The sequence below is a fragment of the Pelecanus crispus genome, chromosome 9, assembly GCF_030463565.1.
Source record: "Pelecanus crispus isolate bPelCri1 chromosome 9, bPelCri1.pri, whole genome shotgun sequence".
NCBI lineage: Eukaryota > Metazoa > Chordata > Aves > Pelecaniformes > Pelecanidae > Pelecanus > Pelecanus crispus.
Genome location: NC_134651.1, coordinates 1,376,884 through 1,397,308, shown reverse-complemented (window position 1 = coordinate 1,397,308; position 20,425 = coordinate 1,376,884). Strand labels below are relative to the sequence as shown.

Below are 20,425 nucleotides of genomic sequence, written 5' to 3'. Positions count from 1 at the left end.
GGAGATACCAAGAAAGAAGTTCTGTTTTAAAATCACTTTCATTATTTATACAAATGAGGTTGTAGAAAGCCAGCACAAAGTTTTGTTACGGTTTAACAGTATTGCATAACTCAGGAAACAAAGTATGTTTTCATTTAAGTTTAAAAAGGAGTTACGAATTCTGTTTTTACTCCCAGATATAAAAAACCCAAGTTCTTAAACCATTAGACTTCCCAGACAAGAAAGAATAAGATTATAATTTTAGGCTAGTGTGGTATTTTTCCGTTCCTTCTTTTTTTTTTTTCCCCCTCCCGCTTCCTTTGAAGACTATTAAAAGGGTTGTAAGAATTCCCCTAAAAATCTTGCTCTCCCCACCCCCATCGCTGCTTTAAATATTTTAAGTGAAAAGTTTAAAAGTGGGTTTAATGATTTGGAAGGCTTATTCAACACAGGGAAAAACAGAGGGAAGAAACCAACCACACACCTATTCTCACAGCCGTACTAGTACAGTCAGCCGTGTCTTACAGAAACAATCCAAAGGAGAGACAAGGTCTGCAGGCTAGTTAAACCTTTCATTTCTATTAAGCTACCTAAAAAAGATGGCAACTACCCCCTCATACATGATGGTTCTGCGACATCAACATTCGTCTAGCAAAAAAAGGGCTCATGATACTTTACTTTTACAATTCACATTTCATGTAAGGAGAAGCCTTTAAAAAGGACTGTTCCTTGAAAATAAGGACTTTGAGAACCTGCACTCCCTGACAACACTGCTGTCGTACAACTCATTCCTGTGGTGGCTGTGCATTCAGAAAATCCCCAGCTTCTGGCAAAAGACCTCAACTACAAGAAAAAGAGAGAAACAAAAGGGAGCAAGGGGGTGGAGAAATGAAGGTATACTGAATTAAGTCCAATGTACATCTACTATACAGCTCCTAAATGAGGTTTGCACTTGACACAATACATTAGACTCTCTCACGCATGTTCCATGAAACAAAATCTTATTACCGCATAAACTCCAGAGGACATAAAATCAAACTGCTGCACAACAGATGTAAAATTCCACAGACTTTGTGGGGCTTCAGAGAAACAGGAGCCAAGAAAGGACATTACCATGACTGGGAATGTGAAGCTTGAGGAGTTCCACAAAGGTAAATACAGGTTTGATGCTAAAGAATTCAGAACATCACAATTTCTACAAGAAAGAAGCAAAGGGGACAAAGGAAAAGGAACAAAAACCAACCAAACAAAAAGAAGGCAGGAAGGACTGACTCCAGAAATATTCCTAGTCTGACAGATTCCTTACCCAACCATCAGCCCCATTTCTGAAATGAGGCCAATATTTTCCTGTTCCACAGGTAGAGAGAAATACAGTTACAGTACAGTGCTACGGTTAGGATCAATCGGTATCTTAACTAGGCCATGTGCATCCTTTAACCATTGTGCTTGATTTCAAACTGGAAATACAGTATGAGAAAAGCAGCATAGACATTTTTATTTTTTTACTTACATAGACCACAGAAATTCACCTGCTGATCCTGCTATTAACCAGGCTAGGATAACGAACAAATTGTAACAAAGCAAACCCTCATTAAAGAACTTTTTGAAATAGAGTTTAAAGTATTCATAACCCCGAAGTACACTGTGAGTGCACATACATACGCATGTCCCACACTAAATAATGCTGGCAGTAATTATCAGCAATCATAAAACAGACTTTTCAGCATTTGTATCTTGTAAGATCTGCCAACATTTCCTTTTCATCCGGCACTATTTCTAGCGTGTCCATTTTTCTTGTTCTTGACTTTGTACTGAAAAAAAAAACTTAGGGGGGAAAAAAGCACAGCAGATCTTTTTGAAAGAAATACAAGTCTGGTGTGAGGTGCTATGGCGCGCACAACACTGTTCGTAAACTGTAAAATGCCGATGCTGTTTGCATAAAAGATACCACAGGCACACAGTATGCTGTACATTGAGTACTCAGGAGAAAGTAAACAGTGATTCAGCTGATTAAGGAAAACACTGGCAAGAGACAGCCCTTAAGGCCAAGCATGAAACTCTTACTCCACTTGTAACAGTTTAGTAAGGGCAGACTAAGCTTAATCTGACAGACTGTAAAGACTCGGTATGACTGCTTAATGTATCAACATTTAGCTCAGGAACTGTTTGGATTTGAACGATGCTTATTTCGACTAAAACACACCACATTATTCTTTCCTTCCCTACCAATTTTCAGAGAAACTAACACCGTGCCTCTCTCATGAAACAGGAGCTCCAACACAGTGGCAAGGTGAGGCTGTCAAACTCAAATCTTCACTGTTCTTTGCATTTTCCATCTTCACGCCAGCATGACACTTTTGGAAGAAATGGTTACCATTCCAAAATGGTTACTTGAGATTCCAATAAGAAACTTGCTTTTATGTTCAAACAGGTATTAAAACAGTAACTGGACATCTCCAGTTCAGCCTACCTGTAAGCAATCCTCACTACGTCAGTACAGCCAGAGAAGTAAACAACCGTTCAACTCTAAAAATAGTGTATTCTGGCAAGAAAAGCTAGGATTTTTTCCAAATTAGAGCAAGATGCCTCAGAGAACAGGAGTGCAGGTAAGGCATAGCCCAAGTCTGCAAATACTACCATATGTCATAGGTAGTACTAACCACAACTCTACTATCAAGGAGCTGCCTGTGAGGTAGGTATACAAGGAAAATATAATCCAAATAAACGGGGCCTACTCATATTACAAAACCAGCATCTATGGTTAGCAAAATAAAACCTGCTTGTATTATATGAAATGATTCTCTAGCACTGCAGAGCACATATATTTTGGTGCTCTGAAAGAACAGAGAGTCAAATTCCATTCTAATTTATTTACAGCTTATAAAAAGCTAAGACTCTGCATATTAACACATGCAACATTTGACTCCTCGTTCTTAAACTGTCAGGCCTAAATTTTTGTTGAATTTGCTACCTTGCAGCTGTTCCTTCATTTTGTGGTAACAGTAAAGACACTATTTTGTATACTACATTTCATTACTTGCTTGAAAGGTATTTTGACTACTAGTAATCACCCTCAGCTATAACTAAGAAACTGTACTGTAAGTAATTTAAATTTATAATTACTAAATTTTACATTTAAATTTATAATTTTAAAAATGTGTAATTTATTAAAAATGTAGAAATTTATTGCTACACTTACTTTTTGCTTGCTTCGTAAACGTCCGTGATATTGGAGAAAAGGTGATGGCTCTCCGTTTTGGTCATTGTGAGACTCAGTTCCCTGGAATTTTTAAACATCCGGATGAGAATCTCCAAGCTCAGCAAATAAGAATGCTCAGAAGATATCACTTCAAATATTGCCTGCAAAGTACAGGGGGGAAAGAAAAGATTTACTATTGACTAGGCTCTTTTTTTTTTTTTTAAAAAAAAAAGGAAAATGTGGAGGAGGGGTGCAAAGATAAGTTATTGGATGTACGCTAGAAATTACAGCATAAATATTAATTTCCATGATAGTTCCATCATTTACTTAGAAATAAGTGATTGAATACTAGGAAAAAATGCAACTGCAAACAGAGTTTGAAGACAAAAACTTAACACCAACTGTGATCACTCCCCATTCATACTCCTGAGAGGTGGCTTTGGTTTGTTTCTTAATTAAAAAAAAAAAAAACAAAACCAAACCACATCTGTTTCTGTGGTCTGGTTGGAAGCTTCCTATCAGCCTGTTGACCAGCCAGTATTGGCTTTTGCTTTTTTTTAACCAGAAGCTCTCAAGTTATTTACTTGAAGGCGTTGTTGGGTAACAGAGCTCTGCCTCCCCAAGCATCTGCAGAAAAGCGAAACCCTTTGCAGAATTCGGGTTTTGGTCACGTACCAGCAGTGACACCTTGGTTACTTTAGAAGCACGAAGTCGGGAGCCGGCCCGGGCGCCGAGCTGCCTGCAGCAGGGAGGGAAGCCTGGCGGCAGAGCGGGCAGGAGGGGCGATGGGGAGCAGCGACGGGGGAGCAGCCAGGCAGAGCTCCGGCATATTCCCTCCCCTCCCACACTGCGCCGCGTTATCACCCCCCTTCACCAGCAGCCGCTGCAGCTTCCATCAGCTGGCTCACACAGAGCAAACTTGCAATGGACTCTTGGACTTTGAAACCCACATACTTGTTCCACTGGGAATTCTCACCTCTCGCGTAGAAACCTATTCAGCTTTGAGACATCTTTTACCCTCTAGGCTTTATTTGCTGTTAATCCACTAGAGTTCTTACATGTATATACATGGAAAAAAAATTAAATGCTTTTCGTGAACCCTTTTGTCACCAGCTCCACCAAGTCTCATTTATCCCCAGCGCTCCCTTCCAGGCATTACTAACACAGAGTAATGCCATCAGCAGAGCTAATACAACTTTGTTCTCAACAGAACTAGTGCTAGTACTTGCACGTATAATTTCACTAGTTATTTGCAACTAACTTCTCTAAGCGTTCTCAAACCAAAGGAAAAAGATACACTTTAAATGCAGCAGTGCAGATGTGAGTATTCAGAAAGGCTAATGCCCACGGCTCTGCACACAGGGAGAGACAGAGAGAGTCCGCAGGAGTTCCCTCGGATGATCTGGTGCACGTGCTCCAGAGAAGCCCTGCTCTTCTGTGACCAGGCACAAAGGCAAGGGGGACCACAGGCAGGCTGAAGACAGCCTTCCTGAATACTCCCAGCTGCCAACCGAGACAAACCATACTGGGGAAAAAAACCGCAAAACATTCTGCTGGAGACGTTTGTTCATAAGATTTCTTAAACAGCTGAAGTCTCATGAGTGCTGCTGGTGTTACTAAGGTAAGCTTTTGATAAAACACAGTTTCTCTTGGGTATCCTGAGTCTCAGTGTTCCCAGACTGCTTTCAAAATTATTCTTTCCCTTCTAAAAAGTCTTCTTTAAAGAACTGAGATTTTAATAATGAAATAACAAGTTTTGGATTTCTTAGGGAGAAAAAAAACCCCAAACCCCAAAGTCTGAAGCTTTCAAGGCTTACGCAGTGCAAAGAAGATTTATCAACTCCACAGAAAACCTCCAGGGCCATTATACATTAAACAAGGAAAGGAAGCCTAATGTATGTATCAGTAGCCTCTCCATCTTATTACCCACCTACAAAGCTGCAGGGATCTGGTGAGAGTGCAGCAGCAGCTAGGTAACAGCTACAACATGCCACATGTTATTCTCAAGAGTGAATACTGCTGTGCAAGAAGATATGCAAAGGTGATGCTTAAAATAATGTTAAATTGCCTGCCAACTCATCTTCAGTCTCACTGTACTTCTCCCAGCTGTGCTCACAAAGAAAGAATTTACCTAAGGGTTGCTGTAGAGTTCCATGGCTAATTGGTTTCTACCCAGACATTTTTCAACACAAGAAAATATACAAGCTCTCTTATTATTATTGTTTCTCATTATTATTGTTTTGAAGGGGGGTTGTTTATGCTTTTACAGAGGACTCTCAGGGACTTCTTCCACTTTGGTGACAGAAAGTCATTAGCACAGTCAGAAACAAATGGGACAAAGAAAGATACTTTGCTTCTAATGTGTAAGGAAGGGAGACAATATCATCTTACCATGACCCAAATGCATTTCAGAGCATAAAAAAGGATTAAGAAACAACTTCGACATACAGTAACTACACCACATTCAGAGCCTGGGCTGGCATTTACCAGGTGCTCGCTAACTGTTTCTGAATGACATCTGAAACCACACTGCGTTAATTTGCATTATATCAAGGTAAGCAGATGTTTGAATCCCGATGGACAGTAAACACTTAAGCGGCCAGATGCATACTGCAGTCTGTACACACATACACAGTTAGCGTTTCCAGCTCGCAAGAAAAGAAGATCTGTCAAAAATTATTTTAGTTCAAATCAGTCTGTCTATATGACATTTTCTTTAGACAAAAGATGCAGAGATCCATCTCACTAATGTGTTCTGAAAGATGGGATGTGTACGAATGTATGACATTTGACATTTAATCAAGATATAAAGCAAATTTTTCTCCAGTGACAATATATTGTGATGGCAAAAATAATCTAATAGGCTCTAAAAAGCAATTTAAAAAATAAATAATAATTGATAAAAGGCAATTTAAAAGACATACAGCAAAAGCACAACTTGGTAGTACAACTACATCTTAAGAATGTTTATTTAGGCTCCCTCTGAAAGAATGGGCCTCTAATATTCAAATAAAAAACACCTCAGGCTTGAAAACGTTTTTGGTAACATTAGATGCCTTTTAAATGCAAAGTCTTTAAAGAACTTGTTGTCTTTGAAGGGATGTACATATGACTCCAGGAAACATAAGACTAAAGGCTCCTAAAGGATACGACTGAAATAAATGCCTTGTGTCTCAAAGCTTCCCAGCAGGAGGAGACAGAAAAGCAGAACACGTGGCCTGAACTGCTGCACAGCCTCTTCCCCCAAAAAAGCAAAAGAAGATAGCCAAAGAAATGTAGCATTATTAAAAAAACAATCAAACAAAAACCCCCACAAAAAACCAAAACTATTGTCTAAACCTCATGTATGCAATACAAGATGTTTCTGTACTTCATGTATGAACACAGCAGCTGTAGGTCACGCAGCTCAAGTAGTATTTGTGGCTTGCTATACACAACTGGGAACTGCACAGAAAACCCCAGTCAGGTCTCACTTGGCTACATTCACTGAGGTATGTCCTGAAGCAAAAATTAAGATATTGGAACAAATTTCCACGGCAGGTAATACTACAGTGTTTCTATTCAAAAAAACCTTGGGTTTTTTTCCTGTTGAAGGACATACCTCAAGAACTGCAGGTATATAGTTGGCTAGGCCAGGCTATTCTTTTCAACCTCTCATTCATTTTGATATAGTCCCTGTAAGTAAGGAAGGAGGGTAAGGCAGATAAAGCGGACACAAGGAGGGAAGAGGAAGAGGAAAGTGGATAAAGAGGACAAAAGGAGCAAAGGGGAAAGAGAGAGAGAGAAAAGATAACTACATCAGTAATTGCTGCTGCTGTCTGCACCGTTGACGGCATGGATGCACCTACTCCATTTCAGTGTGAAAGGAAAAAGGTTAGCGACACCAGATACGCAGCGCTCGCACGTTCAGAAGCGTTCACAGGATTAGTTACAACTAAGGGGCATTGTAATGAGTTGTTCTTTGTTCCTCACTGCCTTTAAAAATGTATGCGCTACCTCCTGCCCTCTGTGAACACGAGGTTAATTTTACACCTTCCCCGGTACAGCACACAGCAGTGACTGCCCGCTGCTACGGGGCAGCCATCAACCAGGCTGCATCTGCTGGAGCGAGCGTACCTAGGAACCGCTCCTCCAGCAAGACCCGCAGGATGTTGGCAGGAGACCCGTGGCAGGGACACACGCACATCAGCACTAGACACGTTTTGTTTATTTGTTCTCCCTGGGGAGAGAAGACACTTCGCTCTAGGACAGGAAGCAGCGTGATGAACTTGTCTCCTTATCAACAAATAGAGAGCATTAAGTCAGGCATGCAGTGCATCCCTAAACAATCAACAAAAAAAGAATGTGTTACTTTAAAGAGTACCTCCTGTCTTTTTCTTTCTTCCTGGCTGATCACTTCCGATAACCCATTCTTCTTTACCTAAGGAAAAAAAAAAACATTTAAATTTTTAACATCTTTTGTAGAAAAATACAATTAAAACCACCAAACCACAGAATTATCAAAACATTGGACTAAGAATTCAGCTAAAGAATCTGTCCACTTCAGAAAGACAGCAATGAACCAGCAGAAATAAATAATAATAAAAAAAAAAGTCAGTAACATCTGTCATTTGACTTACCAAAAGAACTAAATAATTTCATTAAAAACTATCCCAGGACACACACAGAGACCTACTGCAGCAAAAGCATGCACAGCTGAATCACGGTCACCCTGCACAACCTCCCTGGATTTTACACACACACAGAAGCATGAAAATGCTTTCTCCTTTGAAGTCAGATTTCTTGACTACTGTATGCACATCACAAGGTTTGTTTTCCGAGTCAGCCAGAAAAATTTTAGCGTCTTCATTTGTTAAACACACCTGAAGGCCGAGACAAAATACCAAGACAGGTAGTTTGTTGGCCAAAGAGTTATTCTGGAGGAGCTCCAGCTTTACCCTAAACAGACATGATGAAGTCCTGAGTAAATACCCCTGTATTTCTATCCTCAACCCTACGATGATGCCTCTCCCCCCTCTGCACCCTACAGCCAAATCGGCCAAGCCAAATTTGCCCCAGCTTTCCATATACAACCACCATGAACTCCAGCCACAGCCACGTTTTCCGCGGCCTGAAGCCACATGCTCAGCTATCGAATTCCACACCAGAGACCCCTCAAGTTTATTCCCTCCCGGTGCAAACTGCATGCATTGTGTCATTTAACAGGAAAACATAAAAAAAAAACCAAACTGCAACCAACCAACCAAAAAAAAAACTGAAGTGAAGCACCACGAGGGAATGACCTCGTGCATCTCCTGCAGGAGTGTTAAACACAGGACCTCAAATGAGGAGGGTCACCTGCGTATGGCATGCTGCACCAGGGAAGGGGAAGAGGCCACGGCACGGCACTACACGTGTGAAAGACACTGTTCTCGTGGAGCAGCAGTATGTCACGGGACACGAGACCTAGCAGATGCACTTCCATTCTCCCATTTCTCTTTCAGTCTTCTCCAAAAGCTCCTAACATACTATCATCAACAGCTTTCTCTTCTTATTCCACTTGTTCCCTGGAATTTTAAAGGATATATTATTCCTCATTTTATTCCTGCATACCAGGCACCACAAACCTGGATAGCAGGCTCAAGAGTAAAGATGGCACAACATGAAGCGATGCACTTTGGTTTGCACGCACACCAAAGTATATACACATGTACGTACTTGTAAAAATAACATAAATATTCCCGTTTGAGCAATTGTTCTATTGAACACAAGTTACAGATTCCCATGTCACCACAAGCATCCACTTCTGAATACCAGGCAAGAACTAATTAGATGTCTTTCTATTATTGGGACCTGACGAGAAGCATCCCAGAGTCCCGAGGGAACTGGCTGATGTAGTTGCCAAGCCACTCTCCATGATATTTGAAGTCATGGCAGTCAGATGAAGTCCCTGGTGACAGGAAAAAGGGAAACATTGCGCCCATTTTTAAAAATGGAAGAAAAGAGGACCCTGGGAACTACTGACCTGTCAGCCTCACCTCTGTGCCTGGGAAGCTCATGGAACAGATCCTCCTAGAAGCTGTGCTAAGGCACAAGGAGGACGGGGAGGTGACTCGAGACAGCCAGCACGGCTTCACCAAGGGCGAGTCCTGCCTGACCAACCCAGTGGCTTTCTGTGAAGGAGTGACTGCATCCGGGGACAAGGGAAAAGCACTGGATGTCATCTCTCTGGACTTCTGTAAGGCCTCTGACGCAGTCCCCCCCAACATGCTCTCTCTAAATTGGAGAGAGATGGATTTGATGGCTGGACTGTTTGGAGATGAGGAATTGGTTGGATGGTTGCACCCAGAGGGTAGCAGTCAACAGCTCAATGTCCAGATGGAGATCGGTGATGAGTGGAGTCCCGCAGGGGTCCGTACTGGGACCAGTGCTGTTTAACATCTTCATCAATGACACAGCGGCATCGAGTGCACCTGCAGCAAGTTTGCAGGTGACACCAAGCTGAGGGGTGCGGCTGACACGCCCGAGGGATGGGATGACATCCAGAGGGACCTGGACAAGCTTGAGAAGTGGGCGCACGTGAACCTCATGAGGTTCAACAAGGCCAAGTGCAAGGTCCTGCACCTGGGATGGGGCAACCCCCGGTATCAGCACAGGTTGGGGGATGCAGGGATGGAGAGCAGCCCTGCGGAGAAGGGCTTGGGGTGCTGGGGGTGAAAAGCTGGACACGAGCCGGCAATGTGCGCTGGCAGCCCAGAAAGCCAACCGTATCCTGGGCTGCATCCCCACAGCGTGGCCAGCGGGGCGAGGGAGGGGGCTCTGCCCCCCTGCCCCGCTCTGGGCAGACCCCCCTGCAGCCCTGCGCCCAGCTCTGGGCCCTCAGCACAGGACACGGAGCTGCTGGAGCGGGGCCAGGGGAAGCCACAGAAATGCCCCGAGGGCCGGAGCCCCTCTGCTGCGGGGCCAGGCTGGGGGGGCTGGGGGTGCTCAGCCTGGAGAGGAGGGGGCTGCGGGCAGACCTCACTGCAGCCTTCAATACTTAAAGGGGGCTTATACTTTTTAGCAGGGCCTGTTGCGATAGGACAAGGGGTAATGGCTTTAACAAAAAGAGGGGAGATTTAGACTAGACATAAGGGGGAGATTTAGACTAGACATAAGGAAGACATTTTTTACAGGGAGGGTGGTGAGGCACTGGCACAGGTTGCCCAGAGAGGTGGTGGAGGCCCCGTCCCTGGAAACGTTCAAGGCCAGGCTGGACGGGGCTGTGAGCACCCTGGGCTGGTTGAAGATGTCCCTGCTCGCTGCAGGGGGTTGGACCAGATGACCTTTAACGGTCCCTTCCGACCCAAACCATTCTATGATACTATTAAAGTACTTTTCAATCAACAACCTGGAAGCTTTAAAGCACTCACTAGGAAGTACAACGTCACTTTTTTGTCTGGATGCAGTGGAGGACTTTTCTAAAAATATGCCAACACAGGAAATACCTATGAGCATATCCAAGAGATTTCAATCCTTCCTGTTAATACAGCAACTGCAAATTTGCAGTGAGGTCAGTGCAACTGCTGTACTCATGCTCAAAAAAACTGTAGCTGTGTTTCATGATCATTATTTTGTGATATATGGGTGTGTACATACAAAGTACACATATAAATTCATCACATAAGCAAATAGCTCAACTTTACATTCTTAATCAACAGCAACACTTCCAAAGAGAAAGGGGCCCAAACGTGGAGACTATTTTTGGCATACTCTGTGGAAGAAAATTCAACTCCTATTTTTTGAGATGTCCAAAATGTTTTAGCTGAAAGAGCCTAAAAATCACATTTGTGATACTATGCAAACAACTTAACATAAGCTAAGAACATAACCAGAAAGAATGGAAGAGGCCCAAAACTACAGCTATTGATGTTATATTGTCACACTGGACTGCTTTTTTCCAGCAACTCGGTTATGACTGATTGAACCACGGAGACAAGGAGGAAAGCATGAAAGAACAACAGGTTAACTCTGTGGTTATGTACAAGAAGTTCCTCCAAAATAAGGAAGTGCTGCAGAGGATTATTTCTTTGAGAAATGTAACTGCACCATAGACCAAATTGAACATAAGTGTTTTGATACTGGGAGAGAAATGAGAGCTAATGCAGAGATCAGCCCTGGAGATCCTTGACGGTCAAAGCAGGTAGTCTTTGTTTGATACCCCAGAGAAGAGGCAGCCATGGAAAGGTGACAGTGTGGGTGGCTCAGCAAAGCAACTTGCGGCAGCTGTTTAAATGAAGGAGAAGAATCACAACTGCGCTTGTCCCAAACCAGAGAAAGAGATGATCACAGGAATGAAACACAAGATGACCAAAGCTTGGAAAGAGTTTCAGGTTAGAGAGACAGCAGCTCAGAGAACATGCAAAGTCTTGATGCAGCGCTACATAAATACATTGAACCTACTGGGGCATGAAATGGAGGACTTGATGCTAAAACACCCATTTAATATTAAATACTTCAATAATTACAAGCATCACCTATGCTACGGGACATCTGTTTCCAGTGCTACATCTCAAGAACAATTATAAGAATCACAGCAGCACTAACAGTAGTAATGAAAAGTGAACATGCATCATATTCTCCAAGATGGACAGTAAGGACCTGGAAAAACAGGCATTTAAGTTCGAAGTACACCAGTCAGATGCAGTGGTCAAACTCTGCAACAGGTTGCCCAGGGAGGTGGCGAGGTCTCCACCCGTGGAGATATTAAAAGCCTGACTGGACACAGTCCTGGACAACTTGCTCTGACTGACCCTCCTCGAGCAGGGGGGTGGGACAAGATGATTTCAAGAGGCCCCTTCCAACCTAACCGATGTAGGGGTTCTTTGCATGCACAATACTACACATTGCCATTATCCATACCAACAGAATGCTGCATTTGTTGGAAAGTAAATACATTTAATACTGTGCACAAGTTAGTATCAGTGCCTACGATCTGCTGGAAATTCTTCAAAAATGTCAAAAGACACTTTTGGAACATATTTTGGCAATACTGGTTATTCTCTCTAAGTTAATCTTTTAAATTAACAGATGAAGGTTGGAAGGAACAGATAGTAGATAAACTAGCTCTTTACCTAGTCATCTGCATAGCTACTGCTAGCTGTCTAATCTGTAACAGGAATCTACAGAGGAAGAGGGTTCAGGAGAGGAATTTGAAAGGAACTGGATTTATTTCAGTCTTTAAATGTTCTCTGAAAAGCTCAATCTTAGTTTCACATGTGTGCATACACTGCAGGAAGACACAAATGCCCTTTTTTTTATTATTATCATCATAAAGGATTTGACAGCTCCATACATGAAGGTTTCACTACCCGCCTCAAACAGAAAGTCTGGTTCAGAACTGCATCAGCTGTCAAGCCTGCACAGCCAAAGCAACATCCTGCAGAAAGGGTGGATTCATTCTGCTGTCTCCCCTCCGTTTCCTAGCATAGTCACTGCTAACAAATACCATAAACATATTATCCCCCTCCTTTCCTAATGTATGTTGAAACCTAATGCTTTGACATTTTCCAGCTGACTTCCTGTTACAATTCCACACTTACTTCTTAATATACATTGACAGCATGTAATTTTTCCAGAGTTATAAACACAGACACTATGAGATTCAGATTCCCACAGTTTTTTTCCACAGTGCACTACCTTTTCCCATATACTCCCCACTTCCAACCTTGTAAATCAAGCAGAGACACTGAACAAATTTGCTGCGCTAGAAATTGTAAAGACCAAGCTGGTTTATGTAACTGTAAGCATGGCACAGGCATGGTTCTCTTACCAAGATGATCTTTATACTATTTTGGCCTCACAACAAATTAGTGTTTTTGAAATTATTATGATTACTGAATAACATTCTTTCCAAAATACCTCAGCTGTTGAACATTTAACTGCTAGTTTGCCTAGAAGGCAGAAAAATAACTCAATTTGACTTCATTATAAACAAACTTTTTTGCAACATTAAGCAAATTAACAACATTAAAGTACTTAATTTGTTGAAAGGAAATTCAAAGCAAATCCTTTCAAAACCACATTGTCTCACCTTCTTTGTAATTACTGAATCAGAGGGATTCATATTTCAATACCTTAAACTGCAAAAGGTCATCAACATCTGTAAGACAGCTCTTCCAAACAGACAATCTAAATAGCCTTAGAAGATCTTGCTGAGGCTTAGTAACTGATTTATATAGGATACACACAGCCAATGGCCCCAGCTGTCAAATAGTCGAGGTGATCGTGTCATGTAATAATAATCCTTTCCTAGGCCACATCTAGAGATGAGGTTCTACAACATTCTACGAGTTACATAAACAAAACCCAAAAAACCCTCAAACCCTTCATTTTAGGGATATTCGTCCAGAAGCCACAGAAATGATCAAAGGATAAAATTAACCACAGAAACACAGAATTTTTACAGTTTCTTTAGCCTCAATCATGCATACTAGGAAAGCCTGTAGAAACATCAATAAGTATCATTAATTTGCCAGCTTATGAGCAGGGAAGCTAGCAAGATTACAGTACTGATTAAAACAGCTGAATTCTACTTTGTTTAACGATGCTACCAAGAAAAAGCCACTGCACACGCTTCACAGACTGTGCTAAGGAGAGCAGAATACCACCATCTGAATACTTGGCTTTTTAAAAATGGTTTCCATTTAAATATATGCAGTCAAATCAACTTGGAGTTGGCTTGCAGCAATTTAGAACAATTCAGCAGAAACTTGTTTGTAACTAACTGAAGCTTTTCTTTATTATTATTTACACTTTTAGTGGAGTCACATAAACACTTTTTTGTTTGGTTGGTTTTAAACGAATCAGTAAAGTTGTATCTTTGCCAAATACAGGACCCTAAAATGAACTTTCTCAGTTGCACTGCTTTTTATGCAAAACAAAGACCAGTAATTGATCAGGACTTCCATGTTGTTCTTACAAAATTAAAAATAAAGTTTAACAAAAAAAAAAAAAAAAAAAAAAAGAACAGGACTAAATCCTATTTAAGGTTTGGTCCACACCACTCCAGTTTATTGAGAGGAACCACAAAGCACGGATTTCAGAGTTTATATGTTGTTAGGATGCTTTCAGGCTTTCTGACAGTGCCTTGCTCAGAACAGCCAGATACAGTAACACACATTAGCATAAGCCCTAACTCTTCTACGGACCCGCATCAGTCTGCCTGCCAACACCCTGTGCAGCAAGGCCTAGGCAGCCATCTCTAGCATCTGCGGGAAGTACAAAGTCAACGTCTTAAATTCAGTGGGCAAACAAAAGGAGCATGCTTGATTTTTTTTTTTTGTCCAGCACGGTTAAAAAAATGTATCTTAAAGCATAAAATTATGAAGTATTAATTCCTTTGCATTTCAAAGTTGTATTTAATTTCATCTTAAACGACCGTGAAAATTTTTTCAAATACTTGAATTTCAAATCACATACTCTAACCAGGCTGCTGTGTGGCCACATGAGCCTACAAACCCTTGCGCTATAAAAAGGGAGGTCTCAGGTAACCAGCGAAACCGATTCTGGCAGGAGCATCAGCCTATACCTACTAAAACTGACTGAGAAAACATGATGCATGCTTTAAGTTGTTAAACAAAAGCTAAATTGAGACCTCCAGATTTGGATTAGTAACATCTGAATCGTTGCAAACTTGTCGATAAAAAAAAAAAAATGTTCAGACACACCTTGTATTTTGGAAGGGAAAAGATGACAAGCTTCAGCCAAAAACTCCAGTAGCAAGTAGAACCACTTGCTTCAATACATTCTTAGATATTCTGTCTTCGGCTATACAATGATCAAATACTCACAACAGACAGCTGACTCCATGTTGATCTCAGGGGCTTATAGTGAAAAACAATCTTTTCATCTGATTTCTGCTCTCGGGGCTCAGACTCTTCATCAGAATCTATATCCAGAGCTTTTTCTTTATAGTTCTGATATAATACAGCATTTTCTATAAAACAACAGCAGAATGTCAATAATTGCTAGAAAGTTAGCTTAGTTGCTTTCATAAAAATTGTAAGTAACATTTAAACAATGAAAGAAACCAGAATGTCAATGTGCCGTTCCCAAACTCCGTGAGACAAAGATAGTATCTTATTTAGGATGGACAATGGTGCAGTACAGTAACAATGGATCACTGTACCACTACCAAAAAGATCCACACTGACTGAATTAAAGAACAGATGTGTCCTTTGTCAAGAAAAAAACAGAAAACAATTTTTTTCTTCCTTGGTTTGCTGTACAATGTTTCACAATTAGCCAGCAATTTAAAAACGGAACAAGCGTGTCAGCAGAGCGGAGTCACTATCTGGAGGTCTAGCTATTTCAATCTACAAGACCATTAGAAGTCCACTGCCCATGCCAATTTGTATTCTGTCAGCTTTAAATACCGTCTTTGCACTTCACTAAGAGAAGGAAATGACCCAAATTTCAGAAATTTGAGGTCAGAACTATTCCAAATAGAAACTTCAAAGTTTGTCTGAATAAGCATGAGGCCTACGAGCCTTAAGACAAAATACACTCCTCATACTTCAGTACTGCCAGTATTAGTTCAGTAATATCAATGGCAAAGAAATACAGGTGCGGAGCACGTCCTTTCCATTTCCCAAGCTCCTTGACCACACACCCTTTTCAAAAGCAGACAGAAGAGGACAGAGAAATTCAAGACCAGAATAGCCCACAGACAGACCAAGCTGTTAGGAAGGCAAGCTCTAAAAGGTCCTTTAGAGATGGGCCAGGCTTTGGACAATATCCAGCCTTCCCCTGCAAGAGAAAGGGGAAGTGAAGGGTCTGGCTGCTCTGTGCACAGCTGCAACTGCTGAGGTTTTACGCTGGGCTGGGTGGATCTGTTCCACCTGCGCGGACCATACAGCACCAGCTGAGTATTATACAAGGTCTGGCCTTTTGTATTTGGTCTTTGGAATGCGTCTATATAGTTTATACGCTTTTAAGACAGGAAATTGTGTACAGCAACTGAATTCTGAGATGCATTACAGAGAAAGTTACTAGTTGGGATCAGTCCAAGATAGAAGGGAGCCATTGGAAGAGAATCTAGAAAAAGTCATCATGAGATAGTGTGAGACAAGATGAAAGTAAGAGTAAGATAGGGGGTGATGCAAATAGAAACAAGAGGAAAAGCAAGGTAACACAGCAGCTGAAGTGACCTTAAGGAGGCATTAAGCAGAGAAAAGCCAAGAGAGTAGCAGTTGTTATAATGAAACTTCCATGGACTCATAGCCAGGAAAGAATTTTTTTCTTGTTGAAATACTGGGAAAAGCAGCAAACTTGGCAAAACCCAGAATTAATGAGTAACATAAAAAAGCAAATACATGGACAGTGTTTTTTCTGACACTTAAACTTGAAGCCTAGGTAGCAAGAAAAGAAAAGGATTACAAAGTCAAAGAATTCACCCCAGCACCCTTGCCTTCTGAGGAGAAGAGAGACACAGCTGCATGAACCATAAACTCAGAGAATAACAATTCAGGTGTCTGCTGCAAGTGATGACCCCAAACCCATAAGCTGATCCACAAAAGCTATGCCTGGCACCTGGGAAGAGTCACAGGGAAAAAGCAGTCCGGACTGGAGGAACAAGCCTCATCCAGGTAATTCCACAGAACTGCCAGGGCTGGGATGGACACATCAATCAGTTCATCTTTTAGGAGGGACAGGAGTTCAAGTTGAAAAGAAGCCCTTCAAACAAAACCCCATTTTCAGCCTGCCATTCTATAGTCTTGAAAATATTCCCTGAAGTATGTCTAGTGCCAAAACTATGGTTCTATATTTCAGTCAATTTACTGAAAAACAAGGTATTTAGTCTTTGACTACATAGGAAAGAAGTGTGCAAAATGATCCTGAAGTTCATTTCTCTTGTGATTGAGCATATTATCAAGCCTGTACCAAAAAAGGGCTTACCTTCCCCATCAAACGTCCCTTGTCCTTTCAGCATTTTCTTCTGTGAATTTTAACGGGAAAGAGATACATACACATTAGAAGAAGAATGCAAAATAACCAACCGTCACAAGAAGAACTTCTGTTTTATTTGATACTTAGGCACCAAATTAACAGGCCCTAATTTATAAACTTCTGATGGACAAGTATTCATGAAAACAATCGTTTCATGACAAAGTGAAAAGCTACTCTAGAATTTTCCTTCTCTCATGCACTGTTTATACGTATTTGTCCCACATGCTTCATTTTTCCTATGTTTCAAAAGCACAGTACAGTAGCTCTACAAGAGCTCAGTGAGCTTCCACTCGCTCCAGTGTCCCTGGGCTTTCCTGCGAGGATACAAGGCACAGCCTGAGCGGCTGCCCCTCTCCGCACACTCTGCAAAGAACCACCGCCTTAAGTGTTTTGTAAACTAACGTTCTGAGACCAGAACAAACGTTTGAAATAAAACAGCTGTTTCGGTGCAACAAGTCCTATGGTCTAAGAAGTCTGTTTAAAAAAAATGCTACAATGTCATGTCCTCCTATTTTAAACATGACTTACTGTTAAAGTCCACTACCAAAACCAAACCAAACCAAACCAAACCACCTCCCGACTCGGTAGCAGCTCACAATTTGCTTGATTACTATTTCACCCCTGGTAGCATTTTCACAAAAGCTTCCATAACCGTAATTTTTAATTTGGCTGAAAATTGTCATAGAGCTCATAATTATCTTAATAGCTACAGCTTTAGCCCTTAGCCTGGGGTACTTTACTACACAAGTCCAAACACTCCGCAGAAATCTACCAATATATTTTTTAAAAACTAACAAGTTGTATTTAAAAAGAAGGAAATACAAGATCACAACATGGTATGTTCAAGTAAAAGAATATTTTCGGGATGTCTTTATAATTTAATTTCAATACATGAACATTCAATATAAACCTACTATTCCTAAGGGATTACAACCAAGAATTAAAAACAGGCATTCTGCTTTTACTTGCGGGCATTAATTAAGCTTAATTAAAATTAAGCGACAAAAAGATACCTGAAGTAGTCTCTATTGATTCAAAAATCATACTCTGATTTTTAAAAATACTTTAATGTCTCAGAGAGAGCAGTAAGGAAGGAAGTTTGTTTTTCAGTCTGTCTACTCTAGCAGGCAGACTTTGTTAAGTCAGTGTCTCTTTTTTTCCTGTTTACTCCTTTCCGGGAAACAGGTTTTAAAACGTCAATTTGATTGTGAAAGAAAACCTCGATGTGCTGGGGAATCCAGCAGGAAAGGCAAGCAGGAGGCTGCCATCAACACATTTTTGAGCTGCCCAGACTCCAAGAGAATCCCGTCCCCGAAGCCTCTGCCGCTTTCCTTTGAAAACGACGCTTGTAAGCGGTCTGTGAGACTCATCAGTAACCATGAAAAGTTTTGTGGCAGCAAAAAGCAAACTGAAAAACCTCAGCGTTTATGGAAAACACGGAGCTTGCAAAGCACGCTCCTGTGTAGCCTGCACCATTCGAACCAGCGTGTCGCCCACCAGCGCGACTTACCTTTATCCTCCCCAGGCTGGAAAATTTCTCTTTGTCTTCAACAACCGCTTTAAGTACGGGCTGGGACATTCTGTTCTTCTTCTTAAAATTAGAAGAGCTGTCCAAGTCCACGCCGCTCACCACGGCCCTGCGGTAGGACGTCGACCTCAGGCCGCGCCTCAGGGCGCCCGGGCTGTCCAGGTCGCCCTCGGCCTCTTCCTCGCCGTCGGCTACCAAAGGCACGCTGAGGCTCTCCACCATGCTGCGCACCTTCAGCACCCTCGTGCTCGTCTCCGCGTTCTGGCCGCGGGCTTTGCTCGTCACCTTGATTTCGGAAGCCAGACCCTTGGGAATGATCTGCTGCGTGCCCACCTTGAGGGCGGCGGGGCTGTCGGTGCTCAGGACCACGGGCTGCTGCTCCGCGGGCTGCTCCCGAGGGGACGCCGGCCTCCGCGGGGGTACGCCTTGCTCCGGGGGCATCGCCTGGGCAACCACGGGCGGCATTTTTTCCGCTATTTTGGAAAGCCGGTTGCATTGCAAGGGCAGCGCTGCCGCGCTGCTGTTACCGGGGGAGGATGCGCTTGCAGCAGGTGAGGGCTGAGGGCCGGCGGTAAAAGCCCCCGGCTCCTGCCGCGGTGCAGGCGCGGGCGGGCTGCAGGCCCCGAGGGGCTGGCCCGGCCGGCTTGCCGGTGCGGGAGCGGCGCCGTTGGCAGCGAAGCCCGCGGCAGCGCTGGAAACCGGGGCGCTCAGCCGGGGGGCCCGCTCCGGAGAGGCCGCTCCGCAGGCCGGAGGCCGCAGCTTCCCGTTGGACACCGAGCCCATGCTGGAAGGGAAGGGCGAGGGGCCCCGGCGCGGCGCTCCGCGGCCCGCACAGGTGCCGAGGCCGCCGGCCGGCTGGGCGCCGCTGAGGCCGCACCTGTCCTCCACGGGGAAGTCGGTGACGAGCACCCCGCTGGGGCTCTGGTAGGACTGGGGCCGCGGCTTGCTCCAGGCGCGGGGCTGCGGCCGGGGGCCCGACCGCCTCTTCCAGCGCGGCGCCGCCGCCCCCCCGCCGGAGCCATCGGCCCCGTCCATCGCCCGCCCCCCGCGGCCGCCGCCACCTCAGGGCTGCGGCGCCTCCCGCCCGGCGCCGCTCCCCGCTCCCCGGCGAAGGGGAAGCGGACGGCACCGCTCCCCAGGCCGCGGCAGCCGCCGCCCCGGCTCGCAGCCACCGGCGAGGAGCTCCGCGCTGGGCCGCCGGCCCCGGGGAGGGGAGGGGAGGGGAGAGCCCGAGCCCGCTCCGCCCGCAGCGCCCGGGGCCTCACCTCACCGCGGCGGGGGCGGCCACCTCCCCTCCCCGCCCCGCCCCGCCCCGCCCGCGGCTCGGCGGAGGGCGTCGCGGAGCCCTTCCGCAGCCGGCCACCAGCCCCCGCGCCGGGCGGCCCCGCCACGGCCCGGCCCGGCCCCGCCACGGCCCCGCCACGGCCCGGCCCCGCCGCCGGGCCCCTCCCCTGCCCCCCGCCCGCACAGCGCGGGCCGGCGCCGGGCCGCCCAGGTAGCGCTGGCCCGACGATAGCGCTGGCCCGACGATAGCGCTGGCCCGACGATAGCGCTGGCCCGAGGGCAGCGGTGGCCCGGCCCGGCCCGGCCCGGCCCCGCCGGAGCCTGAGGCGGGCGGAGCGGCGCGGCCGCGGGGCAGCGCAGCCATGGAGGAGCCCGGGGCTCGGCCGCGGGGCCGGCAGCCGCGCCTCGCCGGGAGCGGAGCGGAGTCACCTCAGCGGCAGCGCGGGGCTGCGGCCGGCGGGAACGGC

The 20,425-nt window shown here is 44.5% G+C and overlaps 1 protein-coding gene across 1 annotated transcript in view; it reads right to left on the bottom strand.

Moving 5' to 3' along the window:
* Nucleotides 1-19,709, bottom strand: part of ARHGEF26 (Rho guanine nucleotide exchange factor 26) — a 60,932-nt gene extending 41,223 nt beyond the window's left edge. The window contains exons 1-5 of the mRNA XM_075716814.1: nucleotides 18,657-19,709; nucleotides 17,096-17,135; nucleotides 14,989-15,134; nucleotides 7,542-7,598; nucleotides 3,179-3,339 (exon numbers count right to left, since the gene is read on the bottom strand). Of these exons, the coding sequence (XP_075572929.1) occupies nucleotides 3,179-3,339; nucleotides 7,542-7,598; nucleotides 14,989-15,134; nucleotides 17,096-17,135; nucleotides 18,657-19,709 (1,457 nt within the window). The remainder of the gene's footprint in view (nucleotides 1-3,178; nucleotides 3,340-7,541; nucleotides 7,599-14,988; nucleotides 15,135-17,095; nucleotides 17,136-18,656) is intronic.
* Between the last annotated feature and the right edge of the window lie 716 nt (nucleotides 19,710-20,425).